The sequence below is a fragment of the Eptatretus burgeri genome, chromosome 4 (assembly GCF_056783735.1).
Source record: "Eptatretus burgeri isolate ZD-2024b chromosome 4, Ebu_testis_v1, whole genome shotgun sequence".
Lineage (NCBI taxonomy): Eukaryota > Metazoa > Chordata > Myxini > Myxiniformes > Myxinidae > Eptatretus > Eptatretus burgeri.
In genome coordinates this window covers 96,389,855-96,412,354 of record NC_140964.1, presented here as the reverse complement: position 1 = coordinate 96,412,354, position 22,500 = coordinate 96,389,855, and the positions used below count along the sequence as shown (strand labels likewise).

General features: G+C 44.3%; 2 protein-coding genes across 7 annotated transcripts in view; one reads left to right on the top strand and one right to left on the bottom strand.

Moving 5' to 3' along the window:
- LOC147028715 (uncharacterized) overlaps nt 1–6,100 on the top strand; it is a 27,188-nt gene extending 21,088 nt beyond the window's left edge. Inside the window, exon 2 of the mRNA XM_085879386.1 lies at nt 4,632–6,100. Coding sequence (XP_085735512.1) covers nt 4,632–5,322 — 691 coding nt within the window. The 3' untranslated portion in view covers nt 5,323–6,100. The remainder of the gene's footprint in view (nt 1–4,631) is intronic.
- Nucleotides 1–22,500, bottom strand: part of LOC147028714 (ephrin type-A receptor 7-like) — a 468,482-nt gene that overhangs the window by 312,438 nt on the left and 133,544 nt on the right. For all 6 annotated transcript variants that reach the window (XR_015057684.1, XM_085879384.1, XM_085879380.1 and 3 more), the window contains one exon: nt 11,669–11,758. Coding sequence is in view for 5 of the 6 variants with exons in the window: in XM_085879384.1 (XP_085735510.1) it covers nt 11,669–11,758 (90 nt within the window). In the remaining variant the exon portion in view is untranslated. The remainder of the gene's footprint in view (nt 1–11,668; nt 11,759–22,500) is intronic.

Below are 22,500 nucleotides of genomic sequence, written 5' to 3'. Positions count from 1 at the left end.
ATATATATATATATATATATATATATATATATATATATATATATATATATATATATATATATATATATATATATATATATATATATATATATATATATATATATATATATATATATATATATATATATATATATATATATATATATATATATATATATATATATATATATATATATATATATATATATGTATATATATATATATATATATGTATATATATATATATATATATATATATATATATATATATATATATATATATATATATATATATATATATATATATATATATATATATATATATATATATATATATATATATATATATATATATTGTGTGGGTGGCAGACAGATGGTTGTTCTTTGCGGATTAGGCGGTTTTACCTTGTGAGACATAATCTGCGGCAATGCTCACCACAACACTCAGGAGGTGTGTCTGTATGTTATATATACATATATATATATATATATATGTATATATATATATATATATATATATATATATATATATATATATATATATATATATATATATATCACAGGGTGTTCCATAAGTCTGGAACCATGGGGTAAAATAAGTAATTTATTTTAGATTTTTTTTCGCTTATTGCAGGTGCCCATGATGTTGCTGAGTAAGGAAGAATGCAACAAGGTTATTCTGCTCATATAAATCAGTCATCGGGAGGTCACAGAGGAATTTAACAGATTGAATCCCGACTGCATGCCGATAACACACAGCTGTGTCGGTAAACTGGTAGCAAAGTACAGGGAAACGGGATCCATATGAGATAAAGCACTCAGTGGACCTCCAAAGACATCCCGATGATGACACAGACACGACTATCCTCATTCATTTCACGAAAGACCCAAAAAGTCTTTTCAGTGGATTTCCAATGAGGCAGGAATGTCAAAGAGCAGCATCCACCACAATCTTCAAACACAAATTGCATTCTTACAAGTTTCAAGTCTTGCAGAAATTAAGTGAAGATTATCCGGACTGACGGATGGAAATTTATGAATGGGTTACAGAAAAATGTGCTCAAAATGCCAACTCCCATCCACCATTCTGTTCAGTGATGAGGCTGCTTTTATACAAATGTTGATGTGAACCGCCAGAACACCTGCTAATGGTCGCAAGACAACCCTTACTGGTTTACTGCTTCAAAGGAACAAGGTGTCAATCGTGTGATGGTGTGGTGTGGAATTTGGATAAACAGCATCATCGCCCCTTTCTTTTTTGATGGCACAGTCTCAGGAGACGTCTATTTGTGTATGCTCAACGAGGAAACAATCCCCAATGTCTTGAACTCAGATGGGGAATTCCCAACATGGTTCCAGCAGGATGGCGCTCCTACCCATTCCAGCATCCACATGAGGGAGAGGCTGCACCTGCAATTCCCCGGTCATTTGATAGGGCTACAAGGGCCTGTGGAGTGGCTTGCAAGGAGCCGTGATGTCAACCCATTGGATTTTTATCACTGGGGTCACTTGAAGACATTGGTCTATGCAGAGAAAATTCAAAATGCTGCACATTTGCAGGAGCGCATCATTGACGCATGTTACACAATCATTCCTCATAGCATTCGACATGTGATTGCTGACTGGATAACTCATTTGCATTTGTGTATCAATCATAATGGTGGACACATTGAACACATTCTGTGAATATTTTGTGAATAATATAATATTCTGTGAATACAAGCCATTTTAATCGCTTTTCTCAATGATTACAGGCTCATGGAACACCCTGTGTGTCTATATGTATGTGTGTGTGTATGTATATGTATGTATGTATATATATATATATATATATATATATATATATATATATATATATATATATATATATATATATATATATATATATATATATATATATTCATATACACACATTCTTGCAAAAGTACCCATCACTTTGTATCAAAAAGTATCAGATTTAATCAACAGCAACATGTTGTACTTCACAAACATTCTTCTCAATTAACTCTATAATTTGCCTGAGGTTATCTTCCATCTGCTTCAAAAACAGCAAACATCACTTTCATCAACCATCTTTGGTGCCAATATATGTTGTGAGGAAAATACTCTTCAAATTGTAAATCAATCGAATGAAAATTGAAGATTTTAGAATGTTGGCCCAAATTGGCCTTGTGGCCGATTTTAACATCAAAATAATTTGGTGGCTGAATTTGCAGACCTAATATACAAATTCTCTTCAAATTTCAAGTTATTCAGATTAAAGTTGAGGATTTTAGAAATTTGGCCTATGTTGACTTTTTGGTCAATGTTGATCTTTTGGCCAATGTGGACGTCAGAATTAATGTTTAATTCAGTGATATAATATGCGAATGCTCTTCAAAGTTCAAGTCAATCTGATGAAAATTGAGGATTTTAGAAAATTTGGCCCAATTGGGCCTTTTGACCTATTTTGACCTTTCGACCAATGATGACCTCAAAAATAATAGGTGTTTAAGTTCAGCAACCTGACATTCAAATGCTCTTCAAATTTCAAGTCAATCGGATGAAAATTTAGGATTTAGAAAATTTGGCCCAATTTGGCCTTTTTATGATGTTGACCTCAATGATAATTGGTGCTTGAATTCAGTCAGCTAAAGTGCAAATGGTCTTCAAATTTCATGTCAATTGGATGAAAATTGAGAATTTTAGAAACATTTTTAAAATCTGGCTGATGTTGTGAAGACCTTATGGCCTATGTTGACATTTTGACATATATTGTCCTCAAAAATAATAGGTGGTTGAATTCATTGACCTGATAAGTAAATCCTTTTCAAATTACAAGTAAATCGGATGAAAATTGAGGATCTTAGAAAATTTGGCCGAGATTGGCCTTTTGGCCTATGTTTACCTCAAAAGTAATAGGTGGTTGAATGCAGCGACCTGACTTGCAAATGCTCTTCAAATTTCAATCAATCAGATGAAAATTGAGGATTTTAGAAAATTTGGCCAAAATTGGCCTTCTGGCCTATGTTTACCTCAAAATTAATAGGTGGTTGAATTCAGTCACCTCATTTGAAAATTCTCTTCAAATTTCAAGTTAAAGAGAGAAAAATTGAGGATTTTAGAAATCTGGTCTATGGTGACTTTTTTAGTGGGGCAACTTAGCAAAATATAGCATAACAATTGTGTATTTTGTGAGGTAAGCACCAAATTTGGCACACTAGTTGCCTATCATATTATGAACAGATTTGGATATTGGGCCATCTCAAAATTTTTGATGGCAGTGGAAAATGGCTGCCACAGCCATCAGCAGCTGAATTTGAGATGGCCCAATATCCAAATCAGTTCATAATATCAGGCTACTAGTGTGCCAAATTTGGTGCTTTCCTCACAAAATGCACAATTGTTATGCTGTTGCCCCACTATTTGGTCTCCGTTGACCTAAAATAGGGACGCAGCGACGCGCTGCTCTGGCGCATGCTCCCACACCTGACCTGACCTTTTGGCCTATGGTGACCTCAAAATTAATCAGTGGTTGAATTCAGTGACCTGATGTACAAATGGTCTTCAAATTTCAAGTCAATTGGATGAAAATTGAGGATTTTAGAAAATTTGGCACAATTTGCCTTAAGTTGACCTTTTGGCCAAAGTTGACATCAAAATTAATCGGTGATTGAATTCATCGACCTGATATGCAAATGGTCTTCAGATTTCAAGTCAATCAGATGAAAATTGACAATTATAAAAGCAGTTTAAAAATTATGCCAATGTTCGGTTGACCTTTTGACCTATGGTAACCTCAGACGAAATAGGTGGTTGAATTAATTAACTTGACATGCAAGTCCAGTTCAAATTTCAAGTCATTCGGATGAAATTTGAGGATTTTAGAAAATTGGGCTGAAATTGGCCTATTGGCCTATGTAGACGTTTTTGGTCGACGGAATTTTATGAAACTTCAATGCCGGACCGTCTTAGGGTCGGTGACATCAATCTCCAAATATTTCAGAAAGATAGGTTGGGCGGTTTGGGCTGGAGGTGAGCAGATAGAGATACAACCAAACAAACAAACAAAACAAATAAACGGAGGCGATCAACATACTTAACAAAAAAACAATTTTTTGGGGGCCAAGTAACAAACACAAATTGAGCTATATGTATTCGTTTGCAGTCTTGTGAATGTGCTTGAAGCCTATCTTTTCAACATTTTTGATCTTTTCTTTAAGCGACCTGTGACAGTGCTTGTAAACCATCCCATTTTCTTTTGCAATTATTGAATACAAATGAGCTTTCAATTTTTCCCATGAATGCTGAGGATATTATTAGACAACAATGTACCTCAACATGAATTTCTACAGACATTATAGTAATGCAGCATAGCAAACCGATTGTTCGACTTTTCATAAAAGCACCAAAATTGGTACATATGTTGACTAATGTATTCTGAACAATTCTGGATATGGAGCCACTCGAGATTTTGCCTTGGTCATCTTTGGCGGCCATTTTGGAAAATGGCCGCCGTTCTACTTTAACAACATGGGATATCTGTCATTGTTATTCTCTTTGTAGGTTTCTCAGAGGTGATAAATACTCCAGGTGATGTGCATTTACAAAGGAAAACAATACAAATGTCATTTGTCTGATGTACCTGCTGTCACTTCTGTTGTCCTTGACAGCACCGTCATCATGCAGATGTTGAAGCCTGGCACTGCCAAGGCATTTGAAGGATATGCCCACCAAGTCTTCATCCCCTACGTCGAGGGGCAGCTGCGTCGTGCTTCACGTCTCGACCTCGTTTGGGATAGCTACAAAGATGGCTCCTTGAAGACGGCTACAAGGGAGAAACGAGGAAAAGGGGAGCGACGGCGCGTGGTGAGCATCGCAGCCAAACCAGGAAACTGGCAGAGTTTCCTACGTGTCGACGCAAACAAGGTGAAGCTCTTCACCTTCCTGTCCGATGTGCTGGTGCAGTCCTTCCATGACGAGGCAAAGGAGCTGGTTGTCACTGATAGTGAAGCAGTCATCTGCCTTCCAAGGCAGGAAGAGGAAAGCTCTCTGGCTCCATGCGGTCAAGAAGAGGCGGACACTCGCATCATTCTACATGTGGCCCATGCTGCAGAACATGACCACCGTCGGATTCAAGTTCGAACCGTAGACACCGACGTCGTCGTCTTGGCGGTGATGGTAGCCCAGGCACTACCATGCGTGGATGAACTCTGGATTGCCTTTGGGACGGGCAAGAACTACCGCTACATCCCTGCCCATGAAATAGCTGCTTCCATCGGTCCACAAAAGGAACGTGCCCTCCCTGTCTTCCACGCCATGACCGGATGGGACACGGTATCAGCATTCATGGGGCATGGGTAGAAATCTGCCTGGGCCACATGGAACTCGTTTCCAGAACTGACAGATTCTCTTGTGACCCTGACCACCACACCAGTCAACATCCAGGATGACACAATGTACTGCATTGAAAGGTTTGTGGTGCTCCTCTATGACCGCACCAGTCCATATATGGATGTCAACGAGGCCAGAAAGAAACTCTTTGCTAAGAGGAACTCGGTCCAGTGCATCCCACCTACCTACGATGCTTTGGAACAGCATGTGAAGAGATCAGTCTTCCAGGGTGGCTATATCTAGGGGCAGGGCTTGGTGCCTCAACCCGCGCTTCCATCACCAACAAGCTGGGGCTGGCGGCAAACAGAGGATGGGTCCTATGAACCGCACTGGACCACACTCCCTGAGGCTTCAAAAAGCTGCTTCGAGCTGGTGTCGTGCGGCTGCAAAAAAGGCTGTAGAAACCGCTGCAAATGCAAGAAAGCTAATCTGCAATGCACTGGACTGTGTGCTTGTGAAGGAGAATGCCAGGAGACAGACGCAGTAGACACAGACTGAGATATCGGCCGAGCTTAGAATGTGCAAATGCAAAGTCACATTGCTTGTAAAAGTGTTGACTTCTTGATCCAGAGCCAGTACACTTGAGCTCAGAAACTCATATTGTACTAGACTGATGTATGCGTGTACCATGTGTCCTGGTAGAATGGTAGTCGACAGTAAACCGTAGCCGCTTCAAAGTGAAGTGTGCAATAATTTGACTACATTTTCTGAGTTTGTCATTATCACGATTATCAGTTCCCTTTTCAAAATAGAGTAAAGTATGTAATCTATAATGCATTTTTTTTTTGATTCCAAACCCATTGAATGTGATGAATATCATTTGACTCTTATTCTCCAGGCAATAATGGGTACTTTTCAGCGAAAAGTTTCAGGAGAGCAGCAATTTACAAATCAAATAATGGCTTTTTTACAGAAAATACTGGCTCATAATATTTGAATACGCCTTTTCATGGTCAATTTACTGAATTTTTCACTTTCCTTATATCTACCACCAATACAATAAGAAAATAAGAGCATATAGCCAATTTCGCTAAAGTAGAATGGTGGCCATTTTGGAAAATGGTCGCCGAAGCTGACCAAGGCACAACCTCGGGTGGCTCCATATCTAGAATTGTTTGGAATACATTATTCTACATGTGTACCAATTTTGGTGCTTTATGCAAATTTGAACAATTGATCTGAAATATCAGACTACGCTGCAGGACTATATGAGACAATGGACAAATCAACAAAGTACAATTCATTTCAATCTGATAATTTATAAGACAATTTAATTGAGCAGCTATTTAAATTGAGCAGCTATGCCAGAGAATTTAAATTTCACTTTACTCTTGTAACCCTAGTTTTAACGATCCAGTTGAACATCTGTCGAGTGGTGACCACAGAATATAGATGCTGTATGACTCAAATATGATGGTAGCAATCACGTTATGGCCATCAAGTTGAGATCTCTCTTTTGGCAAATGGTCACGACCTAGCTAATTTTCAGCACATATCAAATTATTCTCAAGGACTCAAAGTGGGGATGCTGTATTGCTTTGAATACAATTGACATCATTTTCAAGATTGTAATGATGATACGAGTGCCCATCATTACATATTTTAACACACAAATTACTTATAACTAAATCCATTTTTTAGTTTAATGACCAGAGTGGATTATAATCCACTATGACAGAGAGTGGAAGAATTGACCGTTTTTACAGCCATTTTTCCCCGCTGTGCAGGGGTTGGCTTTTTATTGAGGCAATGTTTTATGGCCGGATGCCCTTCCTGACGCCAACCCTGGTCGCCTCTTACGACACACAGGGATATGGTACACCTATTCTAACCGGGGCATACACCGGGACCAGTACACTGGTACTCATTTCGCCGACCTCGGAAGGATGACAGGCTGAGTCAACCCCCTGGTGTTAATTCAGCAGCCAACGGGGCTTGAACTCAGGACCCTGGGATCCCAAGCCACCACCCTAACCACTAAGCCAACACCAGGCTTAGAGTGGAAGAATTACATTATTATAATTATAATGACAGAGTGGAATAATTATTCACAAATCACGAATATTTTCCAAGCATCAAAAAGCATCAAAAAGTATTTACAGAAACTTTCCTACTTCAAGACATCTCTGACTCCCTAATATCTCTCTCTGGTTACTCCCTCCTCTGGTATGACAGACCTGAGCCTCACCCTGGTGGAGGAGTTGCTCTGTTCATCAAAAACTCTATTCCTCACTCTCCATGCACTACCCTCACTCCCCACACCCCCAGGAATACCTCTGGCTATGGCTTCCCCTCCACTCCCACCTCATGTATATACTAGCATAAGCCACGCTCTGCGCGACATGTTGGGGTGGGTGTGCTTGAGAAAGGAACTGATGCAGAGTATCAGTAGTAATTTTACTTTAATGCAGTAAGTGGAATACGATTTCACTGTTTCAGAACCATTTTATTTACTTTTTTTGTGCCGTGCACCTCATCTGGTCTTTGAGATAATGTAAGCCGAATATCACATTACTCGAGCGCAGAACAAAGTCGAAGATAGCGCGACACGAAACCACAAACTCGGAAATAATATATAAGAGGTGTATAGTTCCGTCCAACAAACAGTGATGACTCCATTTACACCTCACTATCCGAAAACATGAACCAACTTCTATCCTCTCATCTGAACTCTCTCTTCCTCATATGTGGTGACTTCAATTGTCATCACAACAGTTGGCTGGGTGTCGGTACCTCTCCTCACCTGCCATGGCAGTTCAGCAAAAGACTTCTGCGACTCATTGGGACTGACTCAATTGGTCAACTTCCTGACCCGCATCTCAACCAATGGTGCTCCATCTCTTCTGGATCTTATTTTGACAAATTTCCTTGAAAATATCTGCTGTTATTCCTCTGCTCCAATTGGTTCTTCTGACCACGTCCTTGTCAAAGTAAACATCTCTCTGGCTGTTATTAGAGAAAGACCTCACCGCCGGCGAGTCTGGCATTTCACTCAGGCTGACTAGAAGGGTTTTCAAGCAGCCATCAAACTTCCAGACTGGTCTCCTATCGCTACTTTCTCAAACATCAACTCTTTCTGGGAATTTTTTTGGAGAAACTTGCTCTCCCTCATGCACAGATTTATCCCCTCTTGTCTTCAGTTGTTCTACGCTTCCTCCCACCCATGGTTAAATGAAGCTTGTGGCGAGGCAGTTGTCCTGAAACAACTTGCCTTTGCCTCATGGAAAGCCATCACAACTGTGGGTAATCCGAGTTCCTTCTCTAAAGCTCAGAACAAGTGTGTGGCTATGCTCAAGAGAGCCACAAAACAACATCTTTCTCATCTCAAGTCTGAACGCTCAAACCTCTCTCCCTCATCCACATCGTGGTGGCATCTAATCAAATCTGTTTCTGGTGGATGTTCACACTCCATCCCCTCCCTTACCACAAATGGCCTCACTGCTGATACCATACGAGAAAAGGCTGAATGCCGAAACTCTGTGTTTTCATATAAATCTTGTTTCTGAAACCCATTGCTTTCTGTACCCACCTTACCCAGTCACACCCAACTGTCCATGGATTCTGTGTCCTTTTCTTCTGACAAAGTGGAGAGTTTGCTGTCAAACCTCGACTCAGATTCTGTCACCGGTCCAGACGGCATCAGCCCACGTTCTCCTAAAATCTTGTCTGTCTCTCTGTCTCTCTGTCTCTCTGTCTCTGTCTCTGTCTCTGTCTCTGTCTCTGTCTCTGTCTCTGTCTCTGTCTCTCTCTCTCTCTCTCTCTCTCTCTCTCTCTCTCTCTCTCTCTCTCTCTCTCTCTCTCTCTCTCTCTCTCTCTCTCTCTCTCTCTCTCTCTCTCTCTCTCTCTCTCTCTCTCTCTCTCTCTCTCTCATTCACCCTCTCATTTGCTCAAGGTCATCTGCCATCTGATTGGAAAACAGCCAACATTACTGACCTGAATACAAAAGGTACAAAAACCGATCCCTGCAACTCCAGACCAATCAGCCTTCTCCCAATCATCAGCAAGGCAATGGAATCCATCATCGCTTCAGACATTAAATCCTTCCTCTTCTCCAATGGCTTCATTTCCGATCATCAATTTTGTTTCAGACCAGGTCACTCTACCCTGGATATGCTGCTTCTGCTCTCCCAAGAATGAATGGAGGTACTCAATGCCAGACATGACATCAGAGCCATATCCCGAGACATATCGCGTACTTTTGACATGGTCTGACCCTACCGTGCTCACCAAACCCTCTTCCTATGGTATCCAAGGCCATCTACACTCATGGCTTGCAGACTTCCTCTCCTGTCACAACCAACGTGTGGCCCTAAATGGAGTTCTCTCAGCCCCTCTTCCTGTCGAGGCTGGAGCTCCTCAAGGCAATGTTCTGGGTCCTGTTCTTTTTCTGGTTTTCATCACTGATCTCTCTGACTCTCTGGAAAATCCTCTTTATCTCTTTGCTGATGACTCCACCCTCTGTCGTACCATCTGTCATACCTTAGATTGGCAAGCAGCAGCTTCTTCACTCTCTGCAGATCTGGATAAAATCAGAAACTGGTCCAACACGAGGAACACGATTTTCAATCCTGACAAATCTCTCACACTCACTATGTCTCTCCGAAAGAACCGTTTGGAACCCCCCCCCCCAAATACTTTCGCAACAATCCTCTCGAAGAAGTCCTTTCATTCAAGCGGCTGGGTATCACGATCTGCCATGATCTTTCCTGGGAAGCCACATTTCCAACCTGGCCTCCAAAGACAGTCGCCGACTTGGAATCCTCCGTCGTGCAAAGTTCTTCCTCAGCCCACGTGAGCTCCTGACCACATACAAAGCTTTTGTCTGTACCCTGATAGAGTACTGCTCTCCCATCTGGGCTGTTGCTCCTGCCTCTCACCTTTCTCGGCTTGACGCTGTGGAAACCAAGGCATTTAGGATCATTGATATCTCCCACGGTGAGGCTGTCTTTGGGCTTCTCACTCTCACCGCAGGCAGGTTGGTGGTCTTTCTGTCTTCTACCATCTCCTCTCCAGTCTTGCCCCCCCTGCTCTGTCTGCGATATGTCCCCCCCTCCCACATATTTCCGCAGGGCGCTCAAAGTCCGCCAGCAACCCCCTTCTGGTAAAACGACCAAAATCACGAATCACTGCTCACCTTCACTCTTTCATGCCTCTTTTTTCCTGCCTTGGGAATAAACTCCCACACTCTCTTCAATCCCATTGTTCGCTCCAGGCCTTCAGAACAGCCGTTCACCACCACCTATCTTCTTCCCCCTCCAAAATCTCAATCTTTTCTCCCCCCCGTTAATCCACCCCAAACCCACCTCCTTCAAATTACCTTCTTTCCTTCCTGAAAGTCCCTATAATATCCATCTTGTATACCCCATGTTCCCAGCCCCATTCCTTTCCCTTCCACAGATCTCCTAATGTCTCTGCTCCCCACTGTTTTGTCCTTCCCTCTACTGCTCCTCGTGTCTCATGCCCCCCTTGCTGTGCGTTGTGTGTTAGCTCTCATAGAAGCCTCGACAAGGTATGCAAAAAAATGAACAAATATCCACATAAGGAAAGACAGGTTTGTGAAAACAAGGCAGCCAAGAGCAGTTGAAACATTTTAATGACTGTACACACCAACTCTCACTTCGTTTCTCACAACGAGATTGTGACAAACAGTTATCTGATAACATTAATCTGACAAATCGATAATATAAACGAGCTTTAAACAACAACAGCCTATTGAAGGTGCTTCAAAAGTTGTGATAATTTTGGTTATATGACAATTGAAATTACAGTGCTTTGAAAGTATTAGTCGATTGTGTATGAGGGCCATTTTTCCCCTGCGTAAATCAGTGAATTATCACAGATTTACCCTGCATCGAAAATCAATGAACTGTTCTCACTAATGAATTATTCAGTGGGGAATTCAATGACTGAGTAAATTACGCTGAATTCCCATTGCCCCAAATTGGGTTCTAATTTGTCTCGACATTCACTTACCATGAACATTCCATGAACCACGGTAGTTTCGTAGGACCCATATGACTTGCATATATTTCTTAATAAAAATCAAAAGGATGAAGGTTGGAATTTTCTGTGCATTTATGATTCGAGGTGATTTTTAGATCAGGAATGAATGCAGGTTGCTGATATTGGGGAGGAGAAATTTGTCTCGCAATTGTACAATTTGTTGTACAACTTGAGGGTTAAACCCCCAAATTAATTTGATTTTTTTAGTGAAAACATAGAAACTTGCATTTGCAGAATACATTCGACATTCTTCACAAAGAAAGTCGGAAATAATATTGTTGTCTTTAATTAAAATGATACAAGACGAGCCTACCTGGAAGGCAAGATAAAATCCTCGGCGTGTAAGCGGTCCCACATCCCGCACCTCAGTGTTGAGCTTCATAACTCTACCTCCCAAATCCACCTGGTCACAGTACAATCATTGTCATCATGAGAAGCATCACATAATCTGTGCTGTTTATTTTGCACATTTTTGATCAGACTTCTTAGACAGCAACAAAAAATCATTCTCATTCTCATTCTCTCTCTGTCTCTCTCTTTCTCTCTCTCTCTCTGAGATTATTATACCATTCTAAAATTAAAGCACTTTACATCGCTCTGATGAACCCACTTCAATAACAGTGTTAACTCTCACTCAAGCATCGATTTTCAGAAGCTGGGATTTGAAGCACATTTAGTCTCAAAATTCTCTTCTCCAACATGTGTGGCTATCATTATGATCAATCTCCCTATAGCAGCAAAATCAATTTTCGGAAAAATGAAAAAACCTAAAATAAACTCACTAAATAAAAAGGGGCTGTAGAGATGTTCAACTTCTTTTTTTTTAATCCCAACCAATTCCTCTATGTCATCATCACGTTGTACGTCAAATCCTAACTGGAGATAATTTACTTCGCATGCTCAAGATAAATTCGAGCTCCTGTAAATGATAAACGCCCCTGGAAGATTGTGTTTGCCGGGGTTCACATCACTGATGGTGAAGAGTAAAAATAAGGTTTAAACAGCAAGTTTGAACCGTCATCGTATTTTATAGATTGTTAAAAAGGTACTTTTTCAACACAAGATTGAGGTTCATGAAAGATTGTGATGATTCGGTAAAAAGGAATCGGACTGACAATGTCACAGTAGGGTCACAGTTGGACTCAACAAGGAGAGCAATGAATGAACAGGAAAAGAGGAGAGATAGAGGAAGGGAGGAAACAAAGTAATCTGCAAGCAAGCGGGTTGGGTTCGGTAGGGTTCATGGTAGTAGAAAATAGCAGGTAGAGATGAGGGATGATTTGCTCATGTACCACCTGCTTGAAGCCTGGAGGGAAGAATGGGATTGAACAGCCTAAGGATATTGATTTCACAAACAGGAGAAAGGAAGGAACAAAAGAGTGGAGGTGTGCAGTTAGCCTGGATTTTGGGAGTTGAACCAAGAGGTGCTTGAGCAAAAGCAAACTTCTGGCAATCGAACAATTTTTCAGGACCACAATACATTTTGTTTTAAATTTAGACAATGAAGGAGCCAATGGACATCACATATAAATATTGATGGACGACACTATTTCCATTCAATCCATTATGTGAGAAGCAGACCGACATGATAAGTCTCGTTTTAACCAGAAATGTCGAATCCGTTCAACTATATCCCAATATACGCTGAAATAATAGCTCGTTGTGCCAGTTTAAGCCAAGAGGATTCCTCAATTTCAAGCAGCAATAATTCAGCTTCACTAAGTGTGCCCGTGACGATTTGCCAACACATCAAACAAGATTTCGCTCATTTGTAGTGTCAAGCTCCACAAATGATGGCAGATCAATTCTGCTCTCTGGCTCATTCTGCTCATTGTGGCTACGTGATTTACCGCCATGCCTCGTTTTCCTAAATGAAGTGACAGCCGCATGAAAGTGCATATCACACACTGATGGGAAAATATTACACCAGACAAATACATCCCGCAATCTTCAATGCTGGGGTTCACGAAAGTGATCAATTATACTGCAGAGGAGGGCACTTTGGCATTGAAAAGAAATGATGAAGAATGCAAGACGAATTGGCACACAAATAAAGAAGAAATTAGATATCGAATTTTTCAGCAACTAAAATTTGCCAATATGTTTGACTATGGCGCATTTTTTTTATTATTATTCAAAGGGCTATTTCTCCCAGGAGGTCTATACATTATTCACTGAAAGTAACATCCATCGGGAGGTACATGGCGGCCTGAGCCACAATCCTCAGCCACAAATCTGGCTAATTTTGCTGCTGGCATTAGGAGAGTCCATCGCGTCACGTTTTTAATGCCCCCTTGGGTAGTGGTAGCTGCCGAGTTTTTATCTTTATGGTTCCTCTTGCTCTCTCAGGGGTCATTGATTGAGATTTACGAGTTGATGGCTGATTGGTGTGATGTATGAAGCAGGCATACACTACTCAGGCACATGGGCCGTTTTAAACCTGCATACCACACTCGTGGCTCCTTTGAAGTCACAGAAAAAAAAAAAACGAAGAGATAAAATTAAAACCATTGGAAATTGTCGGACATAAGTTTAGTTCGCAGGACTGGAGGAAAGTCACATATCTCGTGTTCAACTGGCTCTGCTTGCTTTACTGTTAGCGTTGAGATACCAAATGATCTGAAGGACTTAGTTTTGTTCGCAAATTGTAAAAAGGACAAGTCTGGAGATGGCGATGGCTTATGAGCAATGTACACGGTTCGCCTTTTTTATTTTTTAACCTTCGAGGGGACGCCACGGGCAAACTGGCGGGAATCGGGAAAAACGTAAATGATGAAAGTTGTAGTACTCGAAGAGCATTACTTGAATTCCAACTTTCATTCAAAACAGTTGAAAACTCTAGGAGCTCGATGCCCAATTTATTGCTTTTTTGACATTTTCTAAGTTCGTGACCTTGTGACCTTGACCTTGGGACGAAAATGAAAAATCTAGCTCCGTGGGGCTATGCAGGTGCCATTGGGCTAACCAAATACCAAAACCCCTGCCAGATTCGACAAACCCCCTCGGAGAAGATGTAACTTGAAATCGGCTACCCGCTAAAAACACATGTTTTTTTGGGCGTGGCTCTGCCCATAATGGGCGCAGCACGCCCATTCTCAGGAAAACACAACAAGATCATGATATAAACTTCCCACCCAAATTTTATCAGGATCGGATCAAAACCCACGCAGCTGTGCGCGGGACAGACAGACAGACAGACACACACCCATAACGAATATAGTGGTCACTTACTGACTCGTGAACCAATACTTGGTTAGCATTGCACGTATCCACCAGCCCTTCATTGGTATTTTAGAAGATAAAAAAATAAAGATGAATCAAGTGATATTTTTGTGATGCTTTGCGTCCAAATGTGTTGTCAATGGATGATGTATCATGCCACTCTCTGGAGAGGATAATGGCTGTTATGTTTTTTTTATATGTATTGCACAAATTATGAACCTTCAAAGACGAACAATAATCATATGGATGTCAACGTTTTGTAATTCTTCTACCCATCACTGCTCTCACTATTTAACTCTGCTTTTCGAATGTCTCGCACTTTGGTCACGTCGATGTCTCTTCGTGTTAGGCACTTTTTAAGCTCAAAATGCAATATCGTTTTCCCACATTCATTTTGTTTTCATAAAACTTTCTTCTCATCCTCCATTATCTATTTTTTCCAAGATAACTCCCCATGTTCGACATGTTGGTTTTTTACATCTCTCAGTTTTACCATAAATCTACCAGCACTTTGTCATCAATTTCACACAGTCCTTCTTTGCTGTCTCTCCCTCACTGCCTCTTCATCAACAACAGACGTCCCTTATTCAATCTCTGACCGGCCGATCCGTCTTGCTGTGTATACCGGGCAACATCCCACGTCGGATGCTGCACACCCTCTGCACATGCTGACAGTGCAGGAGATGAGCTTGGGAGGGTAATGAATCCAACGGCTTCCCATGTACTTACCACCATTTCAAATTCCTCAATGCTAAGCTCATTCGCACAGCACAGCAGTTTCCACAACCCTGCATGGTTTGAATGAGATTTCCTCGAACGTTAGGTTTATTTTAAAAACAACACTTTTATTCAAAACTTTCTGCTATTCCAGGAAGGAGTGTACATGTCGCACGATGGAAGCATACCAGATGGGCGGCTTATCTTGCATTAGTGAACTGATCAAGTTTGGAACAGGCCTGGCTTGTTTTGCAAACATCCAAATATGCATGGTAAAGGAAAAGCCATTATATTTGAAAAGATTCCCAGCTCCACATGTGTGCCCCACCTCTTAAACGGTTGTCTGATAAACACAGCAATGCTCGTCCTGAAATTAAATCTATTATTTCTCGTTAAAACTGAAAAAAATATGTTGGAATTTCCTGTGATCTCATGACAGTTATTGGAGGCAATGTTTTTTCAAGGTAGGTCTGGGATTTGTACAACATTGTGGTCATTATCTGGTAACATACAGGTAACATGCATCAAATGTTATCCACCTCTTCCTACACAAAGATGGAAGGGTGAGAGGTCAACATCTGCACAAACCTGTCAGAGAAAATGAAACCTATTTTATAGTGTTCATCACTGACTTGCTAAGTTGTACATGCTGGCATGTGTGTGCGCAATGATTTTGACATGTCACTGGCGAACATAATGCGTGTGCACACAATGTGTGATTATGTGAGTGCAGAGGAGAGGCGTGTGGTGGAGATCCCATGCAAGAATGAGGAAAAAAGATAGGATAACAGGGATTGGGGGGAGAATTGAAGAGGATGGTGAGGGTTTGGAGGAGGGATAGTTTGGGGATAGGTAAGTTGGCAGAGGGTGTGGCTGCTTTTTGCTTATTACATATTTAACCCAAATTATTGAATACAGTACTTGCATTTTTAAAGCAGGTGATTTACATTTTCATATTGCTGATGATTGTCAAATTAATTGGGGGAGTTACAGGCACAATAAGACACACCTCATTTACAACTCTTAGAAACAGAAATGAGTAAATTGCTGTCTCAGATCATCAATAAATTTCAGCTGAGGTTTACTAATGAACAGAACCACGTTACACTTCAAATATCTGTTTCCAAGTGCTCGGATCCTTTATATTCCCAGTGAGGTCAAGAACTTTGTCTCCTCAATTTAAGTTTCCCTGAACCCAACATCCATATATCCACACTAATAAATGTCAGTGTGTGTGTGTGTGTGTGTGTGTGTGTGTGTGTGTGTGTGTGTGTGTGTGTGTGTGTGTGTGTGTGTGTGTGTCGTTGATTGTTATCTCCATAATTCAGGTTTCAGAAGGTGGAACTGAGCACTCCCATGACTCCAAGTGTCCAACTTCGGTTGGGTGAAGGATCATGCTTCATGGCCTCAGTTGTGAAGTTTTCTTGTTCTCAGGGTTTTATCCCAAGGGCTCTTTCCAGGATCGTCACCGAGCCCCCAGACATCCTCCAACTGTAGATCGTTTGTGGTGATGTTCCCAGGGATGGTTTGTAGGATCCTTGTGAGGTTCTTCTTTATCATTCCGTTGTTGCCATTATCAATGGTACAATTTTGCTGCTCTTCAGCTTCCTGGATATTTTCGCTTCATTATTGTGGTCTTGATATTTGGTCATTTTCATGAATTCTGCAATATTTAGACCAAAATCACTGGGTACTGAAACCCTCAATTAGCAATGCCTTGTTGTCCTTTTTGTATCTGAGTACAATGTCTGGTCGCAGGGCTTTGTTTTCTGTGTTCACGCTCGATGGGATCATCCGGTCATACATGAGTATTATTTTCTTGTTTTCAATGACTGTTTCTGGTTCATGTTTGCATGAGTTTTGTGGAACTGGGACATTTAAATTTCTGCCGATGTGACAGTGGACATACCTTGTTGTGCCTTTGTGTGTTCAGCAGTTCTGACATGAGTTTTTACATCCTGATATGAGATGGCTCGTGCTTCTGTTTCTATCTTACAGAACCTACACTTGTCCAATTGGCTCAGTCTCGCCATCTTTTTTTCAAAGCCATTCGTGTAGTGTCCTTGGTCTTGGGAATTTATAATGATTCATTCTCCATCCCAAGTGAGCTGACCTCTTCTTAGCCATTTGAGTGATCCTTCTTTGTCTATCTACAATCTGTCCAACTATTTTTGAGATTTCCCTGCTCTTTTGTCTTTCTCCCAGTTGTCACTATATATCTGTTGGTATTTCGTTTTGTGTTTTTCTTTGTCTTTTTTTTTTTAAATTGCTGGGGCTGTATTCGTTGCTGATTTGGTTTGGTGCATGACATCTTCTATTCACACCTGTTTTTGGAAGTCTTTTGTAAGGTGAGTGAGAGATCCCTTTTCAGGTTTGTTGTGTTCATGCTTGTCTACAAATTGTATTTGGTAGTCTGTTGAACTTTTCATGTAATCTGCCAATCCTACAGTCATCGGTCTGTGCACTTTATTGAGTTCCATCAGGCCGCCTGGATACTGAAACCCAGAGGGCCTCCTCCTTTCCTTGGCACGTACATTCTCGGGATGCATCGATTTTTGTAGAACATTTTGTGGATGGTGAGGAGTTTCCTTGTTCTGATATCTAGATTTCTGATTTCTGCTTGTAGCGAGTTTACTATTCCACAACTGTATTGGAACACTGGTACTGCAAGTTGGTTTATGGCTTTGATTTTGTTTCTTGGGGAGAGGTATCTTTTCAGGATCAACCTTGTTCTATGCCAGTATTCTTTGGTAATTGTTTTAGGCATTTTTTATGACATATTTCGTGGCCCTCTTTGTAGTGTATGGGCGGAGCCCCGAGTCACGGATGGCGGTGGTCACGTGGTTATGGCTTCATATGTCCCGACTCCCCCGCTAGGGACTCGCAGTAGTGCGCAGTAGTGTTCATCCGGACGGGCAATAAACAGAGTTACAACAACCCTCACGACTCTCCGTGCCTCACTGCCCTCCGGACATTACATTGGTGACGAGCATGTTTCGGATCGACGCGTGCAGAGTGCCTGTTTTCCTCATCATTGACTTTGAGTCGTTGCCGGGACAATTGGATTGTCAGGCGCATGGTGCGCCGGGAGAATCAGCACAGCTCGCGCGATACGAGTTTGATCACCTGGCGAGGAGCCCCGGGAAGCGCATCGCGAATTTCGCCGCACGGGTGAGGCATCTCGCCGTTGCCTGCAAATTCACGTCGAGTGGACGGTAGGCCAGGCTCGAAGATCGTTTTATTTCTGGTTTGTACGAGTCGGCAATGGTTGCAGTAATTCCACGGCTAAAGGACGAAGACATTACATTCAACTCGGTAGTCGAGACGAAGTCGACCGTCGCACAGACTCTGACAGATGTCCGAGCTCTCACTGGCCAGAGCATGACAGGTGATCAGGAGGTCCGCGCGATATACCAGGCGCCCATGACCGCACGCACAGTCTTCGGTGCGGGCTGTGGCCAGGCGTTGCAACGCAGCCGGTCGGACGGCGATCTGAACACTCAGGGACATCTGCAGCCGGTATGAGGCAACCCCAGCGACATGGGGCGAGACCTTCGACCGGTACGAGGTGTTGTGCATGACATACGCTTTTACGTCCCGGGGCGAGACCTGCAGCCAATGCGAGGTTTTGTGGATGGAACGCTGATTGTGTTTCAAGTTGATACCGGAGCGGCGGTGTTGATCATGAGCGAGCGCACCGCTCGTGCACTCCCCGGTCTACGCCTTTTTAGGTCTACCCTCGCGTTGCACACGTATACCGGTGAAGCGCTACCAGCGGTTGGCAGGGCACACATCTTGGTCGCCCATCAAGGTCAGCGGGTCGCGCTCTCGCTGTTCATGGTGCGAGGGGAGGGCCCCGCCCTTTTGGGTCGGAGCTGGTTGGCCCGCATTCAACTAGATAGGACGGTGCCAGCCAGTGGCCTTGGATGTCCCGTGCCGGGCCGATTAGAGATTCGGTGGGAGGAGGTTCCTCTTGCGGAGTTTGTACCTCCAGGTGCGCCTGTGTCTCCTTCGGGCCCTGTACCTCCGTTTGGGCCCGGGCCTCCCTCGAGACCCGAGGGCGAGATCCCGGTGGCAGGGGCCGCGGCGATACAACGTTGGTGTCCGTTCATTGCTTCCTGCAACTACGATATACGGTTCCGAAGCAACGGTGAGCATGCAAGCTGCGAAGGGCTCTCGCGCTTGCGTTACGCGGAGGGTCAACCTTCGTCAGTGTGCTGTGTCACGTGATTGGGTTTTTGTATATCATGCCTCGCCCGCTAGGGGTGGCAGGAGTGTACTTCTGGTCGCGCAATAAAGCGGAGTTGATGCTGGCGCGCGTGCTCCTTGTGTCCCACTGCACCTCGTACACTCTAGTTGGCTGACGAGGATGATTGAATACGGACTTGTGCCCGTTTTCGTCGGAGACGACTTCGAATTGTTTTCGGAGCAATTGGGATGCTATTTCCACACGAATGATGTGGTCGACGAGAGCAAACAGAAGTCGATCTTGCTCGCTTCGCTTTCGGCGGAACATTATCGACTACTGAGTGATTTGGTGGCACCGAACAGGCCCCGTGATGACGAGCTGTCATTTCGGGACATTGTGGAGAAGATGAAAGCACACATGGCGCCGGAGAAGTCATTACAGCTCGCTCGATACGAGTTTGATCACCTCTCGAAAGGTGCAGAGGAACACGTCGCTGATTTCGTGGCGCGGATTAAGCATTCTTCCGGAGCATGCAAGTTCACGGCGGGGGAGCGGCCAGCTCGGCTCAGAGATCGTTTTATTGCTGGTTTACAAGATGCGAAGATGGTTTCAGCGGTTTTACGGCTGAAGGGTGAAGCCATTACATTTGACTCGGCGGTCAGCACGGCTGCAGCGGTCGAGTAGACTCGCGGGGATGTTCGAGCCATCACCGGCCACGCGGGGTCGCGAGCACCCCGGGACGCACGCACGACCTTCGATGCGGGTCGGATGTCGCCGCGCGACCGCGCAGCGGCGGGGTGACCCCGCGGACATGCTTGGGATGTGGAGGTCGACACCTGCGCCGTGCGTGCCCGTGTAAAGGCAACGTGTGTTTGAATTGTCACAAGGTGGGTCATTTGGCGCGTGTGCGCCGTGGGGCGCCGGCCACCGTTAAGGTCATGGACGGCGATGTTCGAGGCGACTAGGGGCAGAACCAGCGGCCGTTGATGGGCCTGTTTTCGATTGGCCCAGCGGCGGCGTGCCCGATGACGGTGGAAGTCGAAGTGAACAAAACGCCGATCACGTTCCAGGTCGATACGGGAGTAACAGTGTCGCTCATCGGCGAACAGACCGCGCGTAGACTCAACGGCTTGAAGCTTATCAGGTCAGACCTCACGCTGTTCACGTACACCCGCGAGAAGATAACGCCAGTCGGGATGGCAGACGTGTCTGTGCGGTACCAGGGCCAGGTCGCCACGCTTCGGGTGTACGTCGTGCGGGGGAGGGGACCGTCTCTCCTCGGCCGAGATTGGCTGGCCCGCATCAGGCTAGACTGGGCCGCGGTTCACCTTGTGCAACCCGTGCCGAGCCGGTGGGAGGATCGGTTGGAGGAGATTCTTCAAAGACATCAAGGGTTGTTTAGCGACGACCTTGGGAAACTCAAGGGCATGGAGGCAAAACTCTTCTTGAAGGAGGGGGTGGTTCCTCAGTTTTGTAAACCACGTCCGGTGCCGTATGCCCTGCGGGACAAGGTCAAGGGTGAACTGGATAGGCTGGAGGCCTGTGGAGTGATCGAACGGGTGTCGTGCTCAGATTGGGCCACCCCGGTTGTCACGGTGCTGAAACGGAATGGAGACGTCCGATTGTGCGGGGACTTCAAATCCACGGTTAACCCGGGGCTCAGCGTGGAGCAATATCCATTGCCGTCAATCGATGAAATATATGCACGATTGGCGGGGAGCCAATACTTCACGAAGCTAGACCTGCGTGATGCATATTTTCACCTGCCGATGGATCCCGGGAGTAGCGAGCTTTTAACAATCAACACGTGTCAAGGACTCTATCGATATACCCGACTCTGTTTTGGGATTGCTTCGGCCCCAGCTTTGTGGCAGAAAGCCATGGATCAGGTTTGCATTGGCCTGCCCGCTCAGACCTACCTGGACGATGTGCTCATTGCGGGGAAAACGGCGGACGAGCATCTTGCGAACATTGCCCAAGTTGGTTAAGCGTTGCGCCACGTGCCAGACAGATGCTGATAACCCGCGTCGAGCTTCGGGTCTATGGCCTGTGCCAAACCCAGCCTGGCAGAGGGTCCATGTAGATTTCGCGGGACCGGTTAATGGCAAAATGTTTTTGATTGTGATCGATGCATTCTCTAAATGGCCGGAGGTTGTAGTAATGCAGCATACATCAGCAAACATTACAGTAGAGAAACTGCGGACGATCTTTGCTAATAAAGGGTTAACGGAGATCCTGGTCTCTGATAATGGTCCGCAGTTAATCGCGGGTGTATTTGATGAGTTTATGCGGCAGAATGGTATTCGACATCTAAGGACGGAACCGTATCATCCTGAGACGAATGGCCATGCTGAGTCGTTTGTCAAGATGTTGAAGTGGGCTTTGCGCAGGGGGGGTGTTGCACCTGTGCAGACGGTGGTCGATGTCTTTTTGCTCCATTACAGGAACGCAGTTCATCCTGTCACGGGTGATTCGCCTGCCATTCGTCTCTATGTACGGGCATTGCGGTCCAGACTGGATTTGCTGCGACCTGGAGGGTCGGGGAGTGGGGCGATGTCGCATCCGACGCGGCTGCGTGGCTTCGATGTGGGACAGCGGGTGATGGTGCGCGATTATTTCTACGGTTCCAAATGGGTGCCGGCGGTGGTCTCTGTGGTGCTAGGGCCGGCAAATTGCATGGTGCGGACTGATGGTGGGGATGTGTGGAAGCGGCACGTGGACCAAATGCATGATCGCTGTTCAGCGTCACCCCCCCCCACACCTCCCCGGGCCGAACGATGTAGGACCCCCACCGTTAATGTCGCCGGCACCTGACGTTGTATCTCCGGGGCTGGTTGGGCCAACGCCCAGGGGGTCTTCGCCTGATGCCATCCTACCCGGGGATGTCGGGCAGGCTGGGCGGTCGGAGGTGGTTGGTGTTGCGGAAGGTGCGAGTCCGGCGAGGGTGTCACCTCGACCGAGCCGGGAGGCGTCTGAGCCTGGACTGTCTGGCGGCGCTGCCCGTCCGAGGCGGGTCA